At 49.2% G+C, this 23,066-nt stretch overlaps 1 protein-coding gene across 3 annotated transcripts in view; it reads left to right on the top strand.

The window, feature by feature from the left end:
• The window catches only part of CHST13 (carbohydrate sulfotransferase 13), a 30,594-nt gene extending 8,653 nt beyond the window's left edge, over positions 1–21,941 (top strand). The window contains exons 1-3 of one of the 3 annotated variants that reach the window (XM_017820610.1): positions 1,323–1,342; positions 17,113–17,195; positions 20,618–21,941. In XM_017820610.1, the coding sequence (XP_017676099.1) occupies positions 17,130–17,195; positions 20,618–21,463 (912 nt within the window). In that variant the 5' untranslated portion in view covers positions 1,323–1,342; positions 17,113–17,129 and the 3' untranslated portion in view covers positions 21,464–21,941. Of the gene's footprint in view, positions 1–1,322; positions 1,343–13,042; positions 13,063–17,112; positions 17,196–20,617 lie in introns of those variants that run through there. The other 2 variants (XM_017820611.1, XM_017820609.1) reach the window with 2 other exon arrangements.
• Positions 21,942–23,066: the final 1,125 nt, after the last annotated feature.

Consider the following 23,066-nt stretch of genomic DNA (forward strand, 5'->3'; position numbering starts at 1 on the left):
CTCCTCCTGTTTTCCTCATAGTGCCCCTGAGCTCTTAATATCTGGATGAGCTTTGATTAGATAAACAGTTGTAAATTTATGGGCAGGCAGACTGATGGGAATTTGGCTGGGAAGAGCTGGGAGTTGGTCTTTCCTGGGAGAAGAAAGCAGGGTTTCTCCTCGCTGGTTAGGACTGCAGCAGCTCTGTCACCCTCAGGTTTGGCAGCTACATCTGCAGCTGAGGTGTCTTATCACTGTCTACCGATGCAGGAAGGCCTGACCACATAACCCACATCCTTTGGCAGCTCTGTGTCAAGATGGAAATCACCATTCTGCATTGAAAATGGTCGAGACCCTGGTTTTGAGGGTGTGACTTTTTCTGTCCCAGTTGCACGTGCTGTCCCCTGCTTTCTCAGGTCCTTCCCTGCACAGCAGCGAGAGCTTCCTCACCTATAGGTGAGCTCTCCAAGCACCAGCCATTCCCAGCCCTGTAGAGAGCCCAGCCTGGCTGTTTGCCTCCCTTTCTGTGAGCATGTCTGGCTCTCTCTCCAACTTATCAATGATCCGTGATACACTGGGGCAGTGCATGACAAAGGCATTCAGTGTTCCCTGCTCTGCCTGACGGTGTGTCACATTGTGAAGCTGTTTCTGCAGCTGGGAGATGCTGCAAACCACACTGCCCCAGATCTGTGCCTGGTGTCGTGCTCAGATGAGTCTGTTATGTGGCCCTGTACACAAACTGTGCTGAGCATGGGGGCCGAGACCTGCTGTGGTGAAGAAATACCTGATTCTGGTGAGATCCAGCTTTTTCATAATTGGACCTAATTTTCATAGACTCCCTCAGAGCATTATCCAATGGGACTTGAAGCTGCTTTCTCCCCAGAAGAGCCTCTGAAGGTGTTGCTGTCTCTGCAGTGGCTTGAGTGACAGATCAGCAAACCTCTAGCCTGAGCATGGCAGATGGGCAGGTGCTGGCATCTCTACCCATGGTACTTGTGTGTGGAGATGTGCCACTGAATGTTTTGGATATTCACATCAGTGCACAGGGCATGTCATGGCCCATGGGTCCCTTCCCATCAGCTTTGTCACCTGTCGTATGGAGGGACACCAAGGCCATGAGTCCTGGCCTCCGGTCACAACAGTGCTCACAGCTTTTCCTTCTCCATGTAAATGCCACTTGATTTATAGCCCTCCATCTCCTGGCTGCTTTCCCAGCTCTTCCAGGGAGGGAGCAGCAGCAGCAGGTTTGAGGCGTTCCTTGAAGTGCTCTCTCTCCCTGTGAATTTGCAGCCTCACTGTTGATGTGGAAGCCAATCCAAGCCTGCTCTCTGGCCAGATGTTGCTTCACTGACCTTGCAGGAAGGTAGGTAATATTGACATGATGTTCAAAGGTGATGTTTGTTTGGAGCCACTGAGCGTGGGTGTCTCTGGGGCTGGCTGCCCTGTTCCAGAGGGCTTTCCTCAAGGCAGGGACCTGGGAAATCAGCAACTAACTGGAAGTTAGAAGCTTCTCAGCAACTCCCCATCCCCATTTGTACAAGTGTGTAGCTCTGCCTACCTTGTCTGGCCACAGGGAGCATCTCTGCACAGCCAGATTTCCCCATGGCAGGAAGAGGCAGCAAGTTCAGCCCTGCACAGAGCCAGGCCCTTCCTTTTGGCAAGGGTGCAGGGGTAGCATATTCACAGCTGGGTCTTTTCCAAGTTTACTTCTGGCAGTATCAGGGAGATTGATTTCCCTGTAGCTTGATGGGATCAGCAGACACAGGCACTGTGAGACTGAAACAAGGCTGACTTGACACTCATGGAGTTTTGCACCTACCGATGCTGCTGGGCGGTGTAGCTGCAAGCCTCATAGTTCTCTTCTTCCTGAGGTCTCCATCAGAGCTTGCTCGTTCCCTGTAAAAAGGAAAGATGTCTTCAGAACACCTGCTGTTAACAGCTGCTCTCAGGGCTGGACTGGCAATAGGGAATTAAATCCAACAGCCACTCTGATGAGCTGCTGCCAGTGGTGTTGAATCTGTTGTGTCTCAGTGCTTTGATGACACTGGAGATGTTTGTCACCTCTGTTGAACATGCTGGCTGGGGAGAAGGGCTCTTTGGTGACCTCAGGCAATGGCTAAATACAGCAGAAGCAGGCAGAAGGGGCTGTGTGTTGGGACTTTATGTGCTGGAGGTGGTTCTCCCTAATCTCCATTGGGCTGTAATTAGCTGCTGTCCTCCTCTGCAAGCTCATGCATCTCTTCGACACATTGTAAAGCCTCTTGCTCTGTATCTTGTGACAATGAGTCTCACCTGCTCTCATTTAGAAAGGCAGGACATAGACCCTCAGCTGCCTCTGCACGGAGCAGAGAGGTGAGAGCCATGAAGTCAAAGCCAGGGAGGGATGGCTGTGTGCAAGGTGCTGTGTTGGGAAGAGTTTGCTGAGTGTGCATTTTTTCCAAGATCTGCTTGTTGAGGCTTTCATCAATCCCAGATGCACAGCGCTGACAAGATGGCTTGAAACCTACTCAGCAAGACTTCTTTTTGTTGTATGTGTGCAGGTAGCCTGTGTGCAGAGGGCACAAACAGCATCTGCCCAGACCAGACCCGACTGCGGGCAGGTTTTAAGCAAGTCCAGCCTGGTCCCCTGCACCCTGGCCTGCCGTGGCCTCAGCAGCCGAGCAGAAGGCAGCAGGCTGGTGCAGATGGTCTCTTGGCTTGGTAGGTCCATGGTGCTGTGTGAGCATCTGTGGATTGCCTGAACCTGCCCAGTGATGAGAGCCTGAGGGGGTATGGACACAACCACCTCGTGTGTGTGTGCAGGGAGAGTTGGGTCTCTGGTGCAGCCTTGCCCATGGAAAATCAGCCCCTGTGCACCCCAGCAAGGACCCCTGCCTTGGCACTGCCAATGCAAGCCCTTCTTCTGCAGTTCCTGTGGGTAGCAGGCTGCAGAGGAGGAGTTTATTGACAAGGAATGGAACTGCTGGCAGCCCAGGCTTGCATTATAAATGCAAGCAGCCAACTGGGGCCAGGAGAGCGACAGGCATAATGGGGAAGAGAAATTGCTCTTGGAAAGCTTCTAGCTTGGCTTATGTGAGGAGTTAACCATTTGGAAACAGAAGATTGTATAGTACTTATGCACAGGTACTTTATTTGCTCACAGAGGCCATATTCTTGCTGGATATTATTAATTTTTGGTTTCCTATAAAGATCTTAATTGCAGTCCTGTGACAGCAGAGAGCTAGGGACATTACCCCAGCAAAATACATCCCTCCACCTCTAATGCCTGTGATCCTTTTATTAAACCTTCCTGGCATCTGCCTCAGGCTGATAGCAGGTGACTAGAGCCTCCTGCTGCCAAGAAGACATGAGGGTTTAGGAAGAACCACTGAATGGGATGGAGTGTCCAGACCAGCTGCTGTTGGCTCTGTTCCTAATATGATCCCCACAGACGATGCTGGGGTATTTGGCAGCTTCCTGGAAGCAGCTGGATTCTTTCTTTCCCTTTCTGCATGATTTATTGCGAGCTAATACTATAACTGTCACCATTTTCCATCACTTGATTAGAGTTTCCCTGGCTGATCCTTGACTCAAGTTGACTAAATGGGAATAAGAAGCCCTTCCTTGGAAAACAGAGCCTGAGCCATCCCCACCTCTGTGGAGGAGGGAGCCACACAGCCAAGGGCCAGCTGTGCCAGTCCCCGTGCCTGGGTATGGCTGGTGACACTGTGATGGTACAAGAGGTATCATTGACGAAAAATGAAGAAAAATTATCTTTAGAAATGTAAAGGCAAAGTAAGCTGTGTGAGAAAGTGGGAGTCAAGAGAGGAAAGAGCTTTACTGAGGCTTTATAGAAAACAAGGAGTTTCCTTATGTAATTTTAATATCTTCCTAATGGAAATGGCAATAACTTCTTCCTAAGTAAACCTCCCAGGATCTTGAACATCAAGAGTAATGCTCAAGTGATTTTAAATCATGTCCAGAAGCCAGATCTCTGAATCACAGTCACTTCTTGAACCAGCGGCTGCTAGTCCCTGCATTGGCTTGCGTACAGCCAGCACTCCCTAAACAGTAGTCATCTGGCTGAAGCATGGACAGACCAGGCATTTCAGGTTTCAGAAATCTCTTCCAGGCAGTTAAAGGCTGAGCAGCCTCATGTTAAGGGGAAAAAAAAAAGGCAAAAAAATAAAGTTAGAAAGATAATTATTTTTCTGCCCAGTGTGTGTGACATGCAGTAGAAATCTAAACTTGTGCAGGATGTTCAGACCCCATCTCATGTCAGGAGTTTAATGTTCTTTTTGTAGCAGCTTAAAAAAACATACATCTGAGGACACCCCCTCAAACTTCGCAGCCACCTCTGTGACTGCTGTCTGAGCCGTGGTGTACAGCAGATGGAAGCAGAGTTGGCTGCAAATCATCAGCTCTGAATTGTCTCTCAGCCCCTGTAAACTGCAGAATGCTGAGTGTGCACTGCAAATATGAAGCTCTGTGGGATGGGTTTGTTGGCCAGGCACGTGGAGCAAAACACACACGAATGACTCCATTGTCTCTTTTGCCAGGCAAGTGCTCCAGCAGCCTGCTGGGAAGTGCCCCTCTGAAGGGCACTGGTGGGGGATGCAGGGTCACACTGGTTTTGCTCATCTGGGAGTGTTTGCATGCCTCGGATGGTGAAAAGTCAGCTCCATGCCTTCCAGTTCCTGCTAAACCTGTAAGAGCATTAATAGAAGTGCACAGTGGAGATTATATTGTCAGCAATGCGTGCTATGTTTCTTCTGAGCACTTTCAGCAGAGATCCCTCTTTTTCAGTGGTTTGGAGAAATATCCAAAGAACTCTGAACATTGGACTGCTGCCTCCCTCCCATCCCACATCCCATGTGGTGCTGAATAGGACACGCAGGCTGTGGTGCAGCAGGGATTGATCTCACCCAGCGTCCTGTTTCCAGCCATGAACTTGCCAAAGGCACGGCAGACCCTGAGGGGTGAGAATGGAGAAGTTGCCCCTTGAAGAAATGTTTTCTGGATCCTTTCAGGGGAGGAGGGAGTGGTGATGTGAAATAGGTCTGATTGTCACGTTTCTGTAGTAGGGGCAATGCCAGCCTCATGTGTAACCTGTCACAAGGCTCACTTCGGATGTGATTCTTGGCAAGGATCTTGGTCAGGACATGTTCAAGCTAGAAGAGGAGATACTGAAAAGTTGGTGACAAGGAGGACAGTGCCAGACCGTGTCTGGGAAGGAGGTCAGGTCAGCTGTGAGGCTACTGCCTGTCACACCAGCTGGTCAGGAGGCGTCTGTCGCTGTTCTTGGCACACGGGCATTGCCTGCCCTAGAAAGGTTGCCACAGCACTTGAGAGGCTGGGCTGAGGCATTTTCCAATGAAAGTCAATGTGGTTATGTTGAGCTGGATCCAGATGGAGAAACCTGAAGTCTGGTGGCACTTGGTGCCAGTGGCACTTTATGCTGGAGGCCAGTGCCTCATGTCTGCCATCTGCAGTTTTATTGCATCTGGTGTGAGCCATTGAGCATAGAAATGGTTATGGGTAGGTGACAGTCGTGAACAAGGGACGCTGCAACCCCACATCAAGGAAGCAGGGAACATCCATCTGCCTTTTTTGGGCTGGAAACCGTGTGAGAGCATTTAATATGCCCGGGGCTCCTGGGCTCTTCATACACCTGTCTACCCTCAGATTTCTGTGTGAGGCCTCTGTGCTGCGAGTAATTTGCACTGTGTGAGTGGGATAAGTGCCCCAATATCAGACAGAGCAGTGATACAGCTCTGCTGCTTCTCCATTCCCCTATGCAGCATGCCAGAAGCACTCCAGCCCCATGAGCCCCAGGTACAGGGATGCAGGCAGTGGATTACTGTGCACAGATGTCAGGGATCTTATGCACAGGTGGAGGCAGGAGTGCTTGGATTTTTGGTCCTGCTTCAGTTCCCTGGGGCCATGTGTTTCCACCCCCAGATATTCACCACAGCCACTGCTGCTTCTGGCAGGCCTGACTGTTCCCTGTCTGGCTGGAACTAGAGCAGGACATGTACTCACCCCTCTGCGTGGCTCTTCCCATCCATGACTTTCCATAGAGAATAGCTTAGGACCTTCATCCACACCCTGCATTGACATTTCCTGGAGGCAGCGCTCCCCTTGTGCCTCTCTTGCCCATGGACTGCTGCCTTCCAGCCAGCAGGGCACATCCCTGGAGGAGTGAATGACTTTTCCTGTTAAAGGCAGTGCAGTCCGTCGAGTTATCCCATGTAAAACAGTGACTCATTGTCCCCTTTTGGAGTGTGTTTCTTGGCTAGAGGAAGAATGTCATCAGTGCCAGGGAGCCTGGCTGCCATTACCACCCAGTTGTGCCACACAGCCCTGAGACTCTGAAGAAGCTGCAAGGGGGTGATTGCTGAAAACACAGGTATTATTTTTAGGCCATGACACCTCCTTTCACCTGCTTCCCAGAAGAAGTAATCTTGGACATCTTGCCCATGCACATCTTGTAATGGTGAGCTCTGGGGATCCCAAATACCTCCACATCTCTGTGTGTGTAGGAACTGTGTGGCTTGGGGCAGAAAATGCTGCAGAAGGGTTTGTCCCAGGGGATGGTAGCTATTTAGCATATGCATTTGATGGAAAGAGTTTGGAAAATCCCCCTTTGCTTCTTGGCTAAGAGGTTTGTACAGCTGTGCCTCCTCGGAAGTGAGCTGTGTCACCTCACTGCCCATGGAACCTCTTCTGAGGAACATGGCTGGGAAGGAGTTATTGGGGGTGCTTTGTCAGCAGAGACGTGGGGTGAAAATAGGTTCAGGGGGTGGGGTGCCCTGTCACCCTTCTGGAGCCATCTGTGGCTGCTTGGAGTTGGCCTTAAGTAGCTTCCCAGAAAAACAAGAGTCATTTGGGGAAAAGGGAGAGATTTTCAGGGAAGGAAGGTCTGCATGATAGAGGCTGGTAGGACCCCTCCATTGGCTCCCCAGCAATGAGATATGTTTTAGCCAGGTACTGGAGAAGAGGAAGATGATGGACCATTGTGCAGCCTTCATCACTCTTCTACAACCCTCCCTCACCTTGCCCTGAGATAGTACTTTATTATGGTGGTTAAACATCACTTCTAAGTGACCCCAAGTGCCTGTGGTGCTGCGAAACCACCTTCTTCCATATGCAAACATGTGCAGGTTCACCCATCCAAGCTGATGGGAGAGATGATTTGTCTTTCCCTGCTGCAGCTCATTGTGCCTGTTGTACGTGGGCTGGTTCTCTGTGTAAACCTCCTCATGTGCACGTCCTGTCTTGCCCCACTCAGGTTTGCCCCGAGCTGCTTTGCTTGTGGTTTTTCCCTTAGCTTTGTGGGTAACCTCCTCCCAGCACATCTCTGTTTAGTTCTCCACAGTTTCTAAGTGCTGGGAGGTGAGGGGAGGCAGGGAACGGGGGGTTAATTACTTGATTTGGCTGTTTCAAAAGGTCTAGGGGTGGATGGGAGAAAATGTGCAGCGCTGGGAAAAAAGCCTGAGCTAAGCTTTCAAGCATCCTCATGCTGCTGGGACTCGATTCTGTCTGATCCAGCCAAGTTCAAGTCACTCGGTTTAATTTCTGCTGAATGAAACATCGTTAAATCAGGACCATGTGAATCACCAAAGGGGGCCTTCTGCCTTTCCACGGGGAGCAGTCCCCTCAGGCTGGGCTGATAGTACCAGGGTCTCTCTGGGCACAATCCTCCATTTGGCTGATTCAGCAGGGCCTTTAAACAAGAGTGTGCTGGACTACCTGAACCAAAACATCCAGTGATCTGTTGCTCAGCCCCAAAGTGATCAGATCTGTGTTTTCCAGCCCATTCTGTCATGTGGGTGCCATTTGGGAAGTGCCTTATACAAACTCGTAGCAGCAGTCTTGTAGTGGTAAGAGAAATTGAATACCCTTCGTTAAGCCCTCTGATGGACAAGCAGATGAGCTTCAGGCTTATATGTATGTTTTGCTCCCCAACCCTGTGAGAACAGACATATTTTGGTTGTTTGTGCTTCTAGGGGCTGTCCTTGTGAGAGGTGACATCTGGCTGGAGATGGGACTTTGCCATGGGTTATAATCAGGCCAACAACATCGAGGTGGTGGCTATGCTTGAAAATAGAGTTGTATGACCCAAACACGACCTACCTGAGGCAGTTTCTTATCCTGAGAGTTTGGAGGCAGTGCTGGTGAAAGACACTTATCTAGTGATTTCAGAGGGACAGCTGAGCTTCCTGGTGCCATGCCAGTGCCTGAGGGTTGTGGCTCAGCTGGTGACATGGAGGAATGCCACTAAATCATGTGATGGATAGTTTTGCAGGGCACAGGGATGTGTCTACCTGCTGATCTGCTCAAGGAAGCAGAATCCCAAATGTGACAGTCCTGCCCTTCTGATAAGCTACATTACCCTGGCCAGGTTGTCTGGGAAGGACCTGCTCCAGGACACTTGCAGGGGTATAACCAGCTACAGACCTTGTAGGTCCTGGAGCTCCCACTGCCCGTTCCTCCAGGGAGAGTTGTACAGGATCAGGGCCTTAACTGGGTCCTGGTGTGAATGCATGGGCTCCTGTGCAGTTCTTTCAGCTATTCATAGCTAGTCAGCTCAGCGGTGTCCTGCCCCTTGCTCTGCTCTAATGTCTGAAAACATTCTGGAGCAAGTGAGGCGAAGGTCCCTGCTGCTCCCCAGGATGCTCCAGGTTGTCAGTCTGCTGTAAGGCAACAGGAGGAGCTGGCAGGGGAGAGGTTTGAGGGAGAATGGAGAATTATTCCGTTTCCTTAACAAGTGAGCTGAGACAGACATCTCCAACAGACTCTGTGCCGCCTCTGCCTCAGCAGAGAGTCATGCAGAGCAGCCAGCCCTCACTGAGGCTTGGCCTGCAGAGCCGAGGGCGGGCTGTCAGGAATAGCCTGGATTATACATTGCTGGCTTGTTCATCAGCCAGGAAAATACTGGAGGCAGCCAGCAGTGGGTCTGCCTGTGACCACACCGCACAGGGCTGTGTTAGGTGGCAACCTGTTACCTGTGTCCACATAACCTGCACAGGAGAGCCACTCACTGCTCACTTGCTGATGGGAACAGGTGTGTTTGTGCTTGTGCTGAGCTTCTGCAAGAGGACATTGTCATGAGGCAGAACACACTGAACAAGCCATAACTGGAGAGAAAAACACCATGACAAGAGGAGCAAAGGTGGGAAGGGCCACAGGGGCATTTCCTGAGTTGCAGAGAATGTTGGTCTGGAAAAAGAAATGAATGTTTGTATTGTAAATGTTAGAGTTACGTAGTTTGTGATTTGATGCCAGCTCCCCTCCATCACTCCTCCTGCTCACCACTTGCTGACACAACCCCAGGATGAACAAAAGAGGTCAAGCACAGCGATTGCTCCAATGGGATCTGTTCACTGCCATGTGGAAGCTGTGCAAGGTGGAAGCTGTCACAGGTTGATATCTGAGCTTTCCTCTTCTTGGGCAGCAGTACTTTGCTTGGGAGAGGCAGGAGGAAAAGACCAGAAAACATCTCTTCTGGTTGTTCTCTACAGGGCTGGTTCCTTCTTGCCATTGCTTGTGCTTCTCTGAATATTGCTGTTCCCCATAACATGTTCTCTCTCCCCAAAATTCTTACTTGTGTTTGTGCTCTGCTGCCAATTTGCCTGCCAGAATGGGGCATGGATGCTGCCCACTACCTCTGAACATTCTGGGTGCAAACACCTGGATGAGCCTTTGCACTTACACCTCCTTACACTTGCAGCTCTCTGGTGGAGGTGTTTGTGTCTGAATTCACAAAGCTGAAGGATGCATTTAAGCAAATCAATCATGTGGCTCTGTTAGATTTCTTTTCCTTTCTTAAGCATTTTAATTCAGCCTCTTTTGTCTATATCCTTGACTTTCTAAATGCAGTAAGAATCAGCAGTCACGAGAATCTAAGGAGACTTGATTGCCTCTTTGAAGCCAAAAATTTGATTTGATTTTGGAGCCAAAAATTTTCATTTCCAAATTGAAACCTCTGAGTGAGAATTAAAATAGGAATGAGCTTTGGTTTTAATTCTCGGAGGTTCTCCCTTAGCTCTGTGAATGACAAAATTACCACAGTTCTTCACAGCCAAGTGCAGCATGTGAGAAACCAAATAGTCACTTATTTGGTTGTCTTTTACACAAAGAGAGGTCACTGCTTTCCCCAGCATTAAGCCAGTGTATCTGGAGCTCTCTGTGGAATCTTGGTGTTTGGATTCCCCCATCACCCTTGTTTTAAAAAGTAGCTATCTTTAATAAAAAAACCAACAACAACAAAACCAACAAACAACAACAATCAGACCTTGTGCTTAGGTAGAAATTAAGGAAATATGTTCTCCACCATTAGGAGCCCAAGCATAAAAGCCAGACCTTCCTAGAATTAAACTGCTTTCTTGAGATGGCGCTGTTTGACCCAATAGCTCCGATTCTTTCCAAGCAGGACTTTTCACGTGGACCATTGGCCACTGCCCAGGACTGTGGTTCCATGTGGGATTTCTTGGCTGCCGTGCCCTGGACCATCCTCATCCAGTTGTTGTGTCCAGCTGCATGTCCCAGGCTTTGCTATCAAAGCAGGAGGGAAAACTGAGCTCAGACTGAAGGAACTGTCTGGATCTATCACTGCTGCTGCCAAGCTCTGTTTTCTTTTTCCTTCTCTTTTTTTTTTTTTTTTGTTCTGCTTGGATGTTAAAATCGAAAATTGGACAGATTCAGCAGCCAGTGGCTGCAACTTGGGTTGGCTTCGACTAACAGTCACAATATCCTCTCATAAATTAGATGGCAGGATCCTTCTCTGTGTCTCTTGGGTGCATTATTTTAATAGTGAGGAGACTCTTCATGAAGCAAAGCTGAGTTTCTGCAGTCAGGGATGAGTGAGCCATCACTGCTGTGGCTGAAGCACTCACTCATCGCCTGAGACAGGTGCTGGAGAGGAGTCAGCAAGGTCTGGAGAAGCTCATTGCCATGCCCACAAAGAGATTCAGGTCCTAATTTCTGGCTCTTCTAGTGACTGACTTAAAGCAAGTGCTAAATCCTTTACTTCATAGACCTCTGGGTGTTGTTTCCCTTTCTGATAGAAAGGGGTAATATAGTAATTTGTTTCCCACTGTGAACTCTTCCTTCTCCCATGAATGCAGTTCAGCTGCACACATGCCATGTGTTCTAGGCAGACAGTTCCTATCACCAATATCTTTTCCTATGTTCCGTTCAGAATTCATCAATAACAGCACCTCCTCTGAGTTTGGAGCGTTTTTTTGGTCTGAGAGAGAACATCCCCTTCCAAGAGGGTCTGCCCTGAGAACTGAGTCTTCCTACAGAACAAAGAGGCACCTATCCCACTCACCCGTTGGCAGTCGCAGGCTGTAATTAACACTGATCATTTCAGGCACCACAATTATTTTTTCTGGTTTTTTAGATTTTGCACAGACACAACAGGAAGTGAAGCTGGGGCTGTGAGACAGCAGCAGGAGGCAGCGGTGGGGTCAGGATTAGCTCCTCAGGGCCTCTGGGGTGCCTGCTCATGTGTAAGCACATGTGCTGTCTCTTCACTTCCCTTGGCTGGACACCACTGAATCTCCTCCAGGTTTTAACCCTCTCCAGTGTTTTGTATTGGAGACCACAAGTGGAGTTTTTGGCTCCTCATGGCCCTGGGGTCCAGCCTGGAAAATGCCTGAAATCTTCATCCTCCAGCCCAAAATGAGTTGGGATGCCTCCTTGTTTTGTCTCGGCCACTGGGACCTCTGATCTGAGTTTTCCAAACCTTTTCCTATCTGGCACTTGCGTAAGTGGGCATGAAGATGTCCTGCGTGTGAAACACCTCCCATTACTCTCTGCTGGCCTGTTCCCAGGGTATAATCATGTCCCAGCTCAGCTCATATACACATCCAGCCCTTGCAGCCTCCCATGGGGCAGCAAGTCCTGGGATCACCTGGCACCTTTTCAGCAGCTTTGGATCTGCCTTTGTCCCAGGAGAGCAGAGCTGGCAGTGCACAGCAGGTGAGGGTCACCAATGCTATGGATAATAGTATTCATGCTTTTTTTGCTGCTATGGCAAATACCTCACCTGATATGTTTCAGGACTTCATTTGCCTTTTTTTTATGACTGTCACACTGGCAGCTGATAGCCCAGAACTAATGCATCTGGGACCTCCTGCCACTTCCAGCAGCAAAGTAGAAGACACAGCTGAATTCCAACATTGTGAAATTAAATCCTGTTAAATTTCCACTCCCCTGGTCCAGGACGAACTTTCCCTGTTGGTGTTTCAGTCTCTCCCTGCCATGGCAACCTTTCTCTATGCTTTGTCTGTCATCAGTATCTTTCTATTTTTATGTCAAGTCCTTCCCAAAGTATTAATCCCAAAGCCGATCTGGGAGATATTTTACTAGAAATCTGCCCTCTGTGCAGTATTTCTCATTTAAGTGCCACCTGCTTTCTAGTTGCTCATGTCCTTTACAGTTCTCCTTTTAAACTTCATCTTCCACTGAAGTACTTGTTTCCTGTGGTGTGTCTTATCTCATGTACTGTGTTTATCTGGGTGAAGATCTGACACATAGGCTTGATCTACAGAAATGGCTTATTTTATTCACAGGCGAGGTTGCCTGGGTATGAGCTGTGCTTGGTAAGTGCCACGTTTATTTATTTTTCAGTTGCACCCACATCTTCTATTTGTTTTCTTTCCTTCAGACTGTTTTCTAAAGCCTGAGTAATGCTGATGTCAGCCTAGCAGGCTCGTTGCTGCCTGAATCCTGTCTCCTGGCCAAACTTTTCAACTCAGGCACTGGATTTGCTGTTGTGGTTGCAGAGAAAGAACCTCCCTCCTTTCTTAAGGGTCTCTGCAGCCAAAACAGCAAATTCTTTCACTGGTGCTTCCAGAGGTCTGGAATGGGCATGATCCAGTCTTTCCCTCACCTCACACATGTCTGGCTGTCTTTGTAATCAGCTAGTACACCTAAATAGTCACAGCTTTAAAATCTGTTCCCTTTTCCAGTGAGAGCTGGCAAGTCATTGAAACCTCAGATCCTGCTGCTGCATTGATGTCACGCTGCAAGATAATAACTTCAGTTGTGATGGCACGGCACTAAAGTCTGGGCTGCAGGGGGAAAGGAAGGAGGGTGCGTGATGCCTTTTTGAGCTCCAAGGGAAAGTCTGAAAGCATGTGTTGCACAGGAGACTCAAAAATGTGCCTGAGCTCCCTTTCAGGCTCATCTCGTTCAGTGATTTCTGGTCAGGGTCTCTTAGCATGGGAGTTTTGCTCTCTTGCTCTGCATCACTGCTATTCCCTTGTCTCACACTTTGGAGATGCAAAGGACAAATGTGATACTTCCTTCTGCCCGTCTCAGTGAAAAACATTTTGGATTTGCATCACAGATATACACTGTTTTGATACTTCTTACCCAAATAGTGATCCAGCAGCTGCCAAGGGTTGATATTTTTTCCCCTTGAGAAAGTTGATATGCCTTGGCTAAGCAACGTCGCTGCTTTCAGATGCAATTGTGGCAATGCTAAATTTCCAAGCATTACCACTGCATGTGGTGGAATCTGGGAACCTCAGTAACAAGCTGTAAAGTCAGGAGAAAAGCCAGGATGTGAAGATCTTGGCAGCTCCTCCATGATGGAATATCCTGCTGTACTCAGGACCATGGTGCCAAAATGCAGCACAAACCATTGATTTACTCGGATGATACTCCCTCCTCAACACTGTCATTTATTTCAGTATTCCTTGGCCTTCCCAAACTAGAGTCCCAAAATAGGGAGAAAGCCCAGAATGGGAACAAGCTGTGGGATTTTTTTTGAGTGATAAGGTGGTTGGGATGAGGCAGCTGAGGAAGTGGGGGTTTGTGTTCAGCTTGGGCCTGAGCTGTGTTCATAAAGCTGCATGATGAGGACCCAGGGTCTGATGATGGGGGAGGACTGGCAGAGGAGTGCATGAGCAGTGATGTTACAGGGTCAGGGCTGAAAGATGGTGAATAAGAGATGACCACATCTTGGGGTCATGGGGCAGATCTGTGTTAGATGACAAAGCTTGATCTTAGTGGGGCTAGACTCTGCTAAATCACCATCTACAGCCTGCTACTGGCTCAAGAGATCACAGCAGCCCTGGCCTGCTTACCACTGTGATGGCCAGTGTAGCTCTGCCGGGTCATCCCACATGTTTTTGGCATGCTTTGGGCACAGGCAGCCTGGGCTTTTCTCTGTTCACTCACACGCTGCAGCCACTCTGATCCAGCCCTGCAGAGAACGGACTCTGGTCCCATGGGACACACATGCATACCAGCTGCTGCCCTCCCATGCACCGGTGCCTCATGGAGCTGTGCTGGGCTGCAGCTGCATCTCCCCTTATGCCATGGGGCTTAACACTGGCTTCAAAAGTCATCATTGTGGCCCAGCCAGGATCCTGTTTGCTTTTCTCCTTGGGACACTGTGTGTAGTGAGAGCAGACAGTTTCTGAGGGGGGAGACTTTCTGCAGTGGAGCCTTGTAAAATCCTGCCACTGGGCCAGGCACTCTGAAGGGTTTGGGAGTGCCCTGGCAGGGATGGTGTCATCGCTTTGGAGTGCATGTCAGGATGCAGTGAGTGTGGAGTGCCGGCGTCTTCCCCCCGCCAGCTCAGCACTCCAGGTCTCCTCCAGCTGCACGGGAGCAGCCTGACAGGGGATTTTTCCTTTTTTTTTCCCCCTCTTTCCCTTTTGTTCTGGAACCCTGTGCAGCAAGAGCATAGCAGGGATCCCAGGGGGGTTGCTGCTAACCAGAGAAGACGCCTTGTTCTCTAACAGTTCTTGTGCTGGGGAAAGGCTGGAGGAAATAGATTTTGGAACATTTCTGCTGGGGCTATTGGCAAGAGTCCTACAAGGTGCAGCAGCCGCTGGCCAGGCTGGTTCCTCTGAAGAAAAGAGGACTGAAAGGTCAGAGCATGGATGTGACCTGCCCAACCTCTGCTCCCTCCCCACTCTACTTCGGATTTGCCTTTTGTTCAGCCCAAACAGCCTCCTGCCGAGCCAGTGTTCCTCCAGGGCCATGACCTGATGCTGCACCAGACAGTGAAGCCTTTCCCTGGGACGTCTCCGCCCCCCCTTGCACAGCACCAGCACAAGCTATTTGCATTCTAGCAGCTTTAAGTCAGCCTGAACCACCCAGGGTTTGCTTCTGTCCTAGGGAGAAAGGTTCTGGTTGATGCACGTGTTAATCTTGAAAACAAACACCTCTGCATTGTTTTTACTAAATACAGGACCAGTGTCTGCTGTGGTGCAGGGCGCTGCAGACAGCCCACAGTGGGGTCACTCTCCTACATTGAACAGGAGTTTATCAGGCCCAGATAGGAAAGAGACTCAAGTTTAATGGTCTCTGCTTGCAGATTTGAGCTGCAACAAGTTGAGTTTTCAGGGCTGATCTCATTCCCTGTCATTTGCAGAGGGCTGAGCCTGGAAATGTGAAAAGAGGCCCCTCTGGGACAAGCATCTCAGCCCAGCACTGTACGTTGGATTTTCTGCTTATCTCTCATTAGCATAGATGCCATTTCACCCTCCTGTGGGGTAACTGATACAGGAGATTGAGGAAGAAACTGTAACTTCTTGTTGAGTCACATCTTGATCAGTCCAGTCCTGCAGGAAGTGTCATTTCCCACGGACGCACAAGCATTCAGGCACTGCTGATGAAATCTTGTGAGATCAGGCAGTCACTTCCTCCTAATTGCAGCTCCAGGAATGAATAATCTTTAGCTTAGATTCTGGTTACTTCGTACTTTGGAGCAGTTTTCATTTAAGCAAAATACAAGCACATGAAAATGGAGATGGGATCTGGATTTTTCCTACTGGTTATTTTGGTTATACAGATGCCATCTGGGGCTTGTATAACAAATTTGGTTTTGTTTGGGGATGGTCAGTGAACAAAAAGATCCAGAGCCTCAAACTGTCAGGCAAAAACCCTCTATTAGAAACCTTCATGTTGCTAGAAATGGCTTGTGTCACATGCTTTTCCCAGAAATTTGGAGGACTGGAAGAGCCTCCCAGGCCACAATCTCCTGAACAATGGTTCCTATCATCCCCTTCAGAAATAACATCTTTTTCTTTTTAAAACTCATGAGTGTGATTTCTTATGTGGAAGCCAAGTCTAGGCCTGCACAACCCTCATGTTAAAACTCTTGTGACATCCTCTGCCAACAGGGAGGGTCAGAGACATGAAGCAGAGTGAGTTATGGGACAGCTGCTTGAAGGTATTACTGCAAGCGAGAACCTGTGCTCCTGCCATGGCTGGCTCCCTGTATTAGGTTTGGGATATCCAGGCCACATGGTTCTGTTCATGCTGTGCTGTGCTTGGTCTCTAGGGCCAAGGAATGGCAGCTGAAGCAGATGCTTCATAGCCTGGAAGGTGGTTGCATCCCTGCGTAATTTATGAGCACGAGAGCTTGAGCAGCTGTCACCAACTGAGTGTCCAGTGCCACATTCATACCTGGCCAGATCCAGCCTTAGGTTTGGTGCTGCTGCAAATCAACCTCTGAAATGAAACCAACCAATCTGCAGAGCAGGGAAGGGGCAACGACTGCTTGGGTGGCTGTCTTCAGCTTCAAACACCAGAAGAGATGGTGCTGGTTTAGAAGGGAAGAAAAAAAATAAATAGCAAAAATGAACTTAAATTGATTTACTAGTCAGACAAAGCACCTGACCAATTTCTCTATTTCTGTCCACGTCTCTGAGCCCGGAAGTGCAAACTCTGAGCCTGGGGAGGCTCAGCTGGTGTTGGATCTACCCTTTCCTCTGCCAAGCACAGATGCCATCTCGTCCCTCACAGGGCTGTGGCAATGCTGACCGAGGTCCTGTCTCCTCCTAGGTCATTCCCTCAACAATGCAACCTGCACACAGTGGCATTTCCCAAATGCATATGGATCAAACTGTTCCCAGTTGCTCTTGAAATTGTAACAAGATGTAATCTTTATTTATGGTCTTTTATTTGTTAAAGATTAAGTCTGGATCTTTTTAATCCTAGCTGCAGATTTTGTTAAAATGTAAGAGAGAGGGACAAGAATTGCTTGAACATCACTTTCAGAACCAGGTGGATTTATTTGTCTCTTCTCAGGAGATGTTGCCTTATTCCAGCTTGAGCATCTCCAGACAAGGTGAGGGAAGCAGGCTCTTCCAACCCTTCTGATTTTTCTCACTCCTTTTCCAGCCTCAGAAGACGGAGCTATGAGATCCACTTGGCAGGGGAAGGCCGGTCGCAGCCCACTCCAGGCCCTGTATGAGAGTTACCAGGTAAGAGGAAGGGGAGATGGAGATGATGAGGTGAAGATGGAGTGGAGTGCCAGGCACTGACCCTTTCTTTCACCCCTCTGGTGTGCAGGACACTGTGCCATTGTCAACTACCCCCAAGGTCCTCACACCTGAACCTCTGGCTGTGTCCAAAAGACAAGACCACAATGCTTTGGGGAGTAACTGTTGATACAAACCACTTATGGCCCTTGCCGGTACCCGGGCAAATGATTTCATTACCAGTGGGCTGAGCCATAGGTGGGCAAACCTGGGAGATTTCACCGTCTGAGGAATTCAAAGCCAATTCTGGGCTGTCATAGCAGGGAAAGAGCATTGTTACTGCTGTTTCTGAGCTAATAAGTGATAGATGTTTCTGTGTTGGGTGCTTCATATATACACACACACATACGTATATGGATATCTAAATATTTTTATATATATATTTTTATGTACTCAGTCATGAGGGATTTACAATCCTGGGACGTCTCAGGCCTGTTTGTCACCCTCAGTTGTGCTGTCTACATCTCCTGAAAAATTGGCAGCCTGGGCAGAGATCATCCCCTCCAGGGATTAGTGGGTCTCTCTCTGTGCAAGGGTCTGCAACAGGACAAGCCATGATCGCTGCTTGAAACAGGGAGCACTTGCAATCCAGCCGGAATCAGGGAAGGTGTCCTGCTTACCCTTCACAGTGGGGTTTGTGGTTGAAACTGCAAAAGGTGTTTGTTTCCTTCTGCTGTGTTTCCCCTCTGGGTGGGCAGTTTTCCCCTCCTGCAGCCACACTTGTCTTTGCAGAGGGATCCTCGCCCACAGCTTCCCTGCAGAAAGTCCTACAGGAAACCGCCCTCCAACTGGTGCAACAGGCTGGGCCTTGCCACATGCCCCAGCCACCAAATGTGCCCTTCATCTCCCCATGTCCGTGGGGCTGTCATCTCCTGCAGGGCATAGGGCGATGCTGGTGGTCCCTGCAGTGGGCTGCCATCCCTGCTGCCTCCCCACTGCCCATCAGCACTGCCCCATGCAGGTGGAGCTGGATCTCCTCTCCAGATGTGATGCTTTGTGTTACTGTCTAGGTTGATGCTTTTATGCCTATAAGCAGCCGAAGTACGTTTGCTCTCTGAAAAATGGCAAATATGGACTTCCTCGACCACACTGCCGGCAAACCTTAATGCTGCTGGAATGTCATGGTGTTATTTCCTTAAAAGTCATGCTTAATTTCCCTGGCTTTTAAAGAGAAGGAAATGAAGGGAACAATTTTGCTCTGAAATAACTGCAAGACGTGCAGTTATTCCAGTGGGCGGCTGTTGAAAAGTAGTCACATTTATTTGTTACCATGCCTGCAGACAGTGTCTGTCTGTCTGTCTCTCTGGTCCAATAGCTTTGAATTATGCAAGTGCAGGGAAAAACACCTGAAAAAAAAATCACATTGTTAAAATGCCTCTTTTTTTTTTTTTTAAGCCCTTGCAAAAAGAGTTTCCAATTTTAAAAGGCTACAGGGAGGCTCCAAACAAAACAAATTTCTATTGAAAGGTTTGGCTGTGTCACAAGACGTTGTACCATGAGAATGCCTCTTCAGCTATGGTTATCACCTCCCTAGGTGCTGTATTTTCTTCATAGCCAAGTAGCTAACAATGTCAGAGTCATATTTTGGTGGCAGTTAGCATCTGTTCACCTGCGTTTCCTCCATCTGAGCATTTTCCCTTATCATCCCCCTATTGGAAGGAGCAGGGATGGGATGCTTTCTCCTACCCCTGTCTCAGGTTACTGCACATGCATGTTCCTGGAGAAAGTAGTCGCTAAGGTGACCCAGACAATGTTCTTTTGTGGAAATGAGATCCGAAAGGGTCTGAGTGTGGTTCATCCCTTGCAGGAGGAGCTTTTAGCCCAGGTGTTAGTGCCTCTCTGAAGGAGACAAGTCCGCTGGATCATCCACAGGCTGGGCAGTTTGTCTCAGTATCCCAACTTCTTTAAGGAGCTTTACAAACCCTGCCTCTCCCAGGCTCTCCCAAACCAACTTACAGTCCCTCAGGGAGCAGTGAGAGTGCACCTGAATCTTAGCAAAGGGTGTGCCTATGCAGTGACAGCTGTCAGCAGCAAGGATGTAGGGACCAAGGACACAGCCTGCCCTTGCCCTCATTTGGAGGTTGCCACGTCTCTGTGGGTGGCAGAGCTGTTTGCAGTGGCACCCTGGGACACTGACAGGACTGTCTTCACAACCCCAAAGAGGAACCCCCCGTTGTTTTGCGACATGGCAGTAATTACACAGCATCAGAGCAAGAGCCCTGCGGGGTCAGAGCCATCCCGGGTCGGCCGGCGTGTGGTGGAGCTGTTAGTGGTCATCACCCAGACAAGGCTGTTCCCAGCAATGATGAACACAAAACCTCCCAAGCCCTGTGAGCAAAACAGGGAGTGAGTGGGTAGGAGGAAGAGAGGACCTTCCTCTTCTCACTTCCTGGTAATGATTTTCCTTCCCTAGATATTTTAATGACATTTTGGGATTTCTGATGAAAACCATGACAGGAAAGGTCACATCCCCAAATCTGAAGGGAGGGTTTCAGTTGGGCAGTGGTTAGGGGGTTCTGGGCTCCTCAGAAGCCAGTGCAGCAGCTACCAGGCCTTGATGCAAGAGTCAAAAGGGTTAAATGACCATGTCTTAATTCCTCATCCCTGTGATAAAGGAAACTGTGACCAGAGCTGAGGCATTGGAATGGCCTGTGTAGAAAAAGTCCCTCAGTAGAAGGAACCCAAAGCCGTCAGAGAGGGTCCCACCACCCTCTGCAGCAACCCCTTGCTCCTCCTCTTACCACCCCACCTCACCTCCAGCTCCCCACCTACTCCCCAGGCTTGGACTGTCAGCGTTAAAGACCAATTCTCTCTGCCTTTCCTTGGCAGCACGTCCATGCCTTTTCCGTCATGCATACCTGAACATGTGTGCCACTCTTGGGTGGGGCGTTCACAGCAAGCCCATGGGTGTAGGTGTCAGTGCAATGCAGAAATGCCCCATAGCAGCAGGAGGGGCCCTGTGCCAGCAAACAGGCTGCAGTGTCTGCCCCTGGGGCCGTGCATGTCCCCCAGGCTGGTGTAAGGGAGAACACATTAGGTCAGTGCGTGCAGGGATGCTTTTAAAAGATACTCCCTTATTGACCCTCTCTGCACTACCTGTTCTTCCCTCACCCCCTTTGACTTGTATCTTTACCCAGCTCTTCATCCTATTTTGTCCTCCCTTTTGCCCCCAGCCTGTCCAAGGATTAAAAGCACCAAATCAAATTGTGTTCAAAGTCAATGCTGTCCCCAAAAATCCTGCATGAGTGACTACCAAACCCAGGAAAGGGGAAGGAATGGAGACAATTGTGGGCCAAGTCTTGTGTGTAGCCTACAGTTATCTTGGGCGAACTGGTGACCATCTCTGTTGTTTTTTTTCTCCCCAGTTTGAGCAGTCGACACTGCAGGCGATTCACCATCAGAGACGGGAGACGTTGAGCAACGTCTGCAACCGTTACACCCGCAAGCGGCGCCTCCTGCAGCGGGATGACTTGCGGCATTTGGTGGTGGATGACACGCATGGGCTGCTCTACTGCTACGTGCCCAAAGTGGCCTGCACTAACTGGAAACGGGTGATGATGGTCCTGACAGGGCAAGGCAAGTACAAGGACCCACTGGAAATCCCCGCCCACGAGGCCCATGTCCCATCCAACCTGCGCACCCTCTCCGAGTACAGCGTTTCCGAGATCAACTACCGCCTGCGCAGCTACCTCAAGTTCATCTTCGTGCGGGAGCCCTTTGAGCGCCTGGTCTCAGCCTACCGCAACAAGTTCACCCTCAGCTACAACCAGGCCTTCCACAAGCACTACGGGACCAAGATCATCCGGCGGCACCGGCAGAAGCCCAGTGACAAGGCCCTGGAGCGCGGGGACGACGTGCGCTTTGAGGAGTTCGTCTACTACCTGCTGGATCCACGGACGCAGAAGGAGGGGCCCTTCAACGAGCACTGGGAGCGGGTGCACTCGCTCTGCCACCCCTGCATCATCCACTACGACGTGGTGGGCAAGTATGAGACCTTGGCTGAAGATGCCAACTACATCCTCCAGCTGATTGGGGCCGACACGACCGTCAAATTCCCAGCTTCATCCAAGACCACCAGGACCACGGATGACATGACGGCCCAGTTCTTCCAGGACATTAACCCCTTCTACCAAAGGAGACTTTTTAATTTATACAAAATGGACTACTTGCTCTTCAATTACTCCATCCCCTCATACCTCCGCATCCGATGAGACAGGGGCTGGTGGGGAGAGGTGAGGGAGAGCTGGATAACTCTCATCTTGCCGCAATTCCTCTCCTCCCACCTTGTGCTCATCTCTTGGTTGACTTCTTCCTTGTGCCCTCTCACTAGGGTCTGCTCCACATCCTGATGCCTTATTCATGCATGGTCTGGAGGGAGGACACCTCTCAAAACACTGAGGCTGGAGTTTTTCCTTTCCTATCCCTCCCACCCTTCAATATCTACAGGGAATGGTGGTGGGATTGGAAACTGCTGGGTAGGAGGGCTTGCCTTGGTTGGGGACTTTCTTTTAACTAAGGGACTCCTCTGTAGATCCAAGTCTTGGGAAGGCTCCTTTTTTGGGCAGGATCCCTTCAGGTCTTTCTCCTCCTTTCTGGGCTGTTCAGGGGCAGACATGGTGTCTTGGGGGTCAGGGTGGAGTGTGTCAGAGACTTGCATAGAACCAGAAATAAAGCAATAATTTAATGTAACTTTTTCCTTTTGTTGAAAATTGCTTCCACCTTTTCTTTTTCCCTTGTTCTCCTCCATCCTTGTCCCACTTCTCCCACCATCCCCCATTGCTGGAGAAGGCAGAGATGTGTCACTCTGACCACACATTTCTCCCTGACAATACCTGGAGGGCTTTTTTGTTCCTCTCCGTATGCTCTCAGTTTGAATACAAAATACACCAAAGAGAGTGAGAGGACATGTTTGCAGCAGGTCCACAGTGCTTTCTCCTGACTCCAAAAGCGGAAAAGTGTCTCTGTACGTTTGTGTCTGTCTGTGTGTACGTGTGCGTGTCTGTGTGTCTGTATTTGAAAAAAAATTGAGGATAAAAACGTGGAGAGAGACACCTAGAGGGAAACAACCCTTTGCCTGGCTGCCTTTGGACAATCATTCCTTGAATTAAAAAAGGGGAGGATGGGGTGAAACACAAAAGAAAATGACAAACCTAGCCCTAGGATTTTAAATTAAAACCAGTCCAAGGAGCTGTATTTCTTTAAAACCGTATTTCAGTCTTCCCTCTTTTCTGTTTGGCTTTGGCTTGGTGACTGCCTTTGTAAATAAATACACTGGTTAGAGATGCTGTAGAGTGTGTCTGCTGGCTCAACTGCAAACACTTGACTTATTAGTGCAATACAATGGGAGGTTTTATAAAATTATAGTGCTCTCAGGCTCTTTCAAAAACAATGTTTCCATCTAACAACTTTCAGCTGTTATATCTTAACCTTTTTCCTCTCTGCCTCTGATTGGCACCTACATGCTGACACTCCCTCCTTGCTTGCTGCATTTGGAGATTGGGTTTAGCAAAGCAATGAAAAAGAAAAGCAAATGAAACTGCTGGTGATCCTGGCAGTCTGACTGATTCTCCCAATCTGGACTAGAGATCTCGCAGAAATGGCCTTTCTCATGCTGTCTTAGTATCTCCCTGCCTAGCTGAAACACAAAGCACAAAAACAGATTATATGATGCAACAAATTTCATCGGCAGCATTCAGGCTTGGAGAGCATTCCTCCTGCTTTCTCAGGAGTCTCGTGTTCCCTGCTTAGCACTGCCTCTGCTTGGAAGAGTAATTGTTCAAGTCTCCACAAGATCTTTTCATTCCTTTTGGTCAT

This window comes from Lepidothrix coronata, unplaced genomic scaffold (assembly GCF_001604755.1).
Source record: "Lepidothrix coronata isolate B3197 unplaced genomic scaffold, Lepidothrix_coronata-1.0 Scaffold84, whole genome shotgun sequence".
NCBI classification, from domain to species: domain Eukaryota; kingdom Metazoa; phylum Chordata; class Aves; order Passeriformes; family Pipridae; genus Lepidothrix; species Lepidothrix coronata.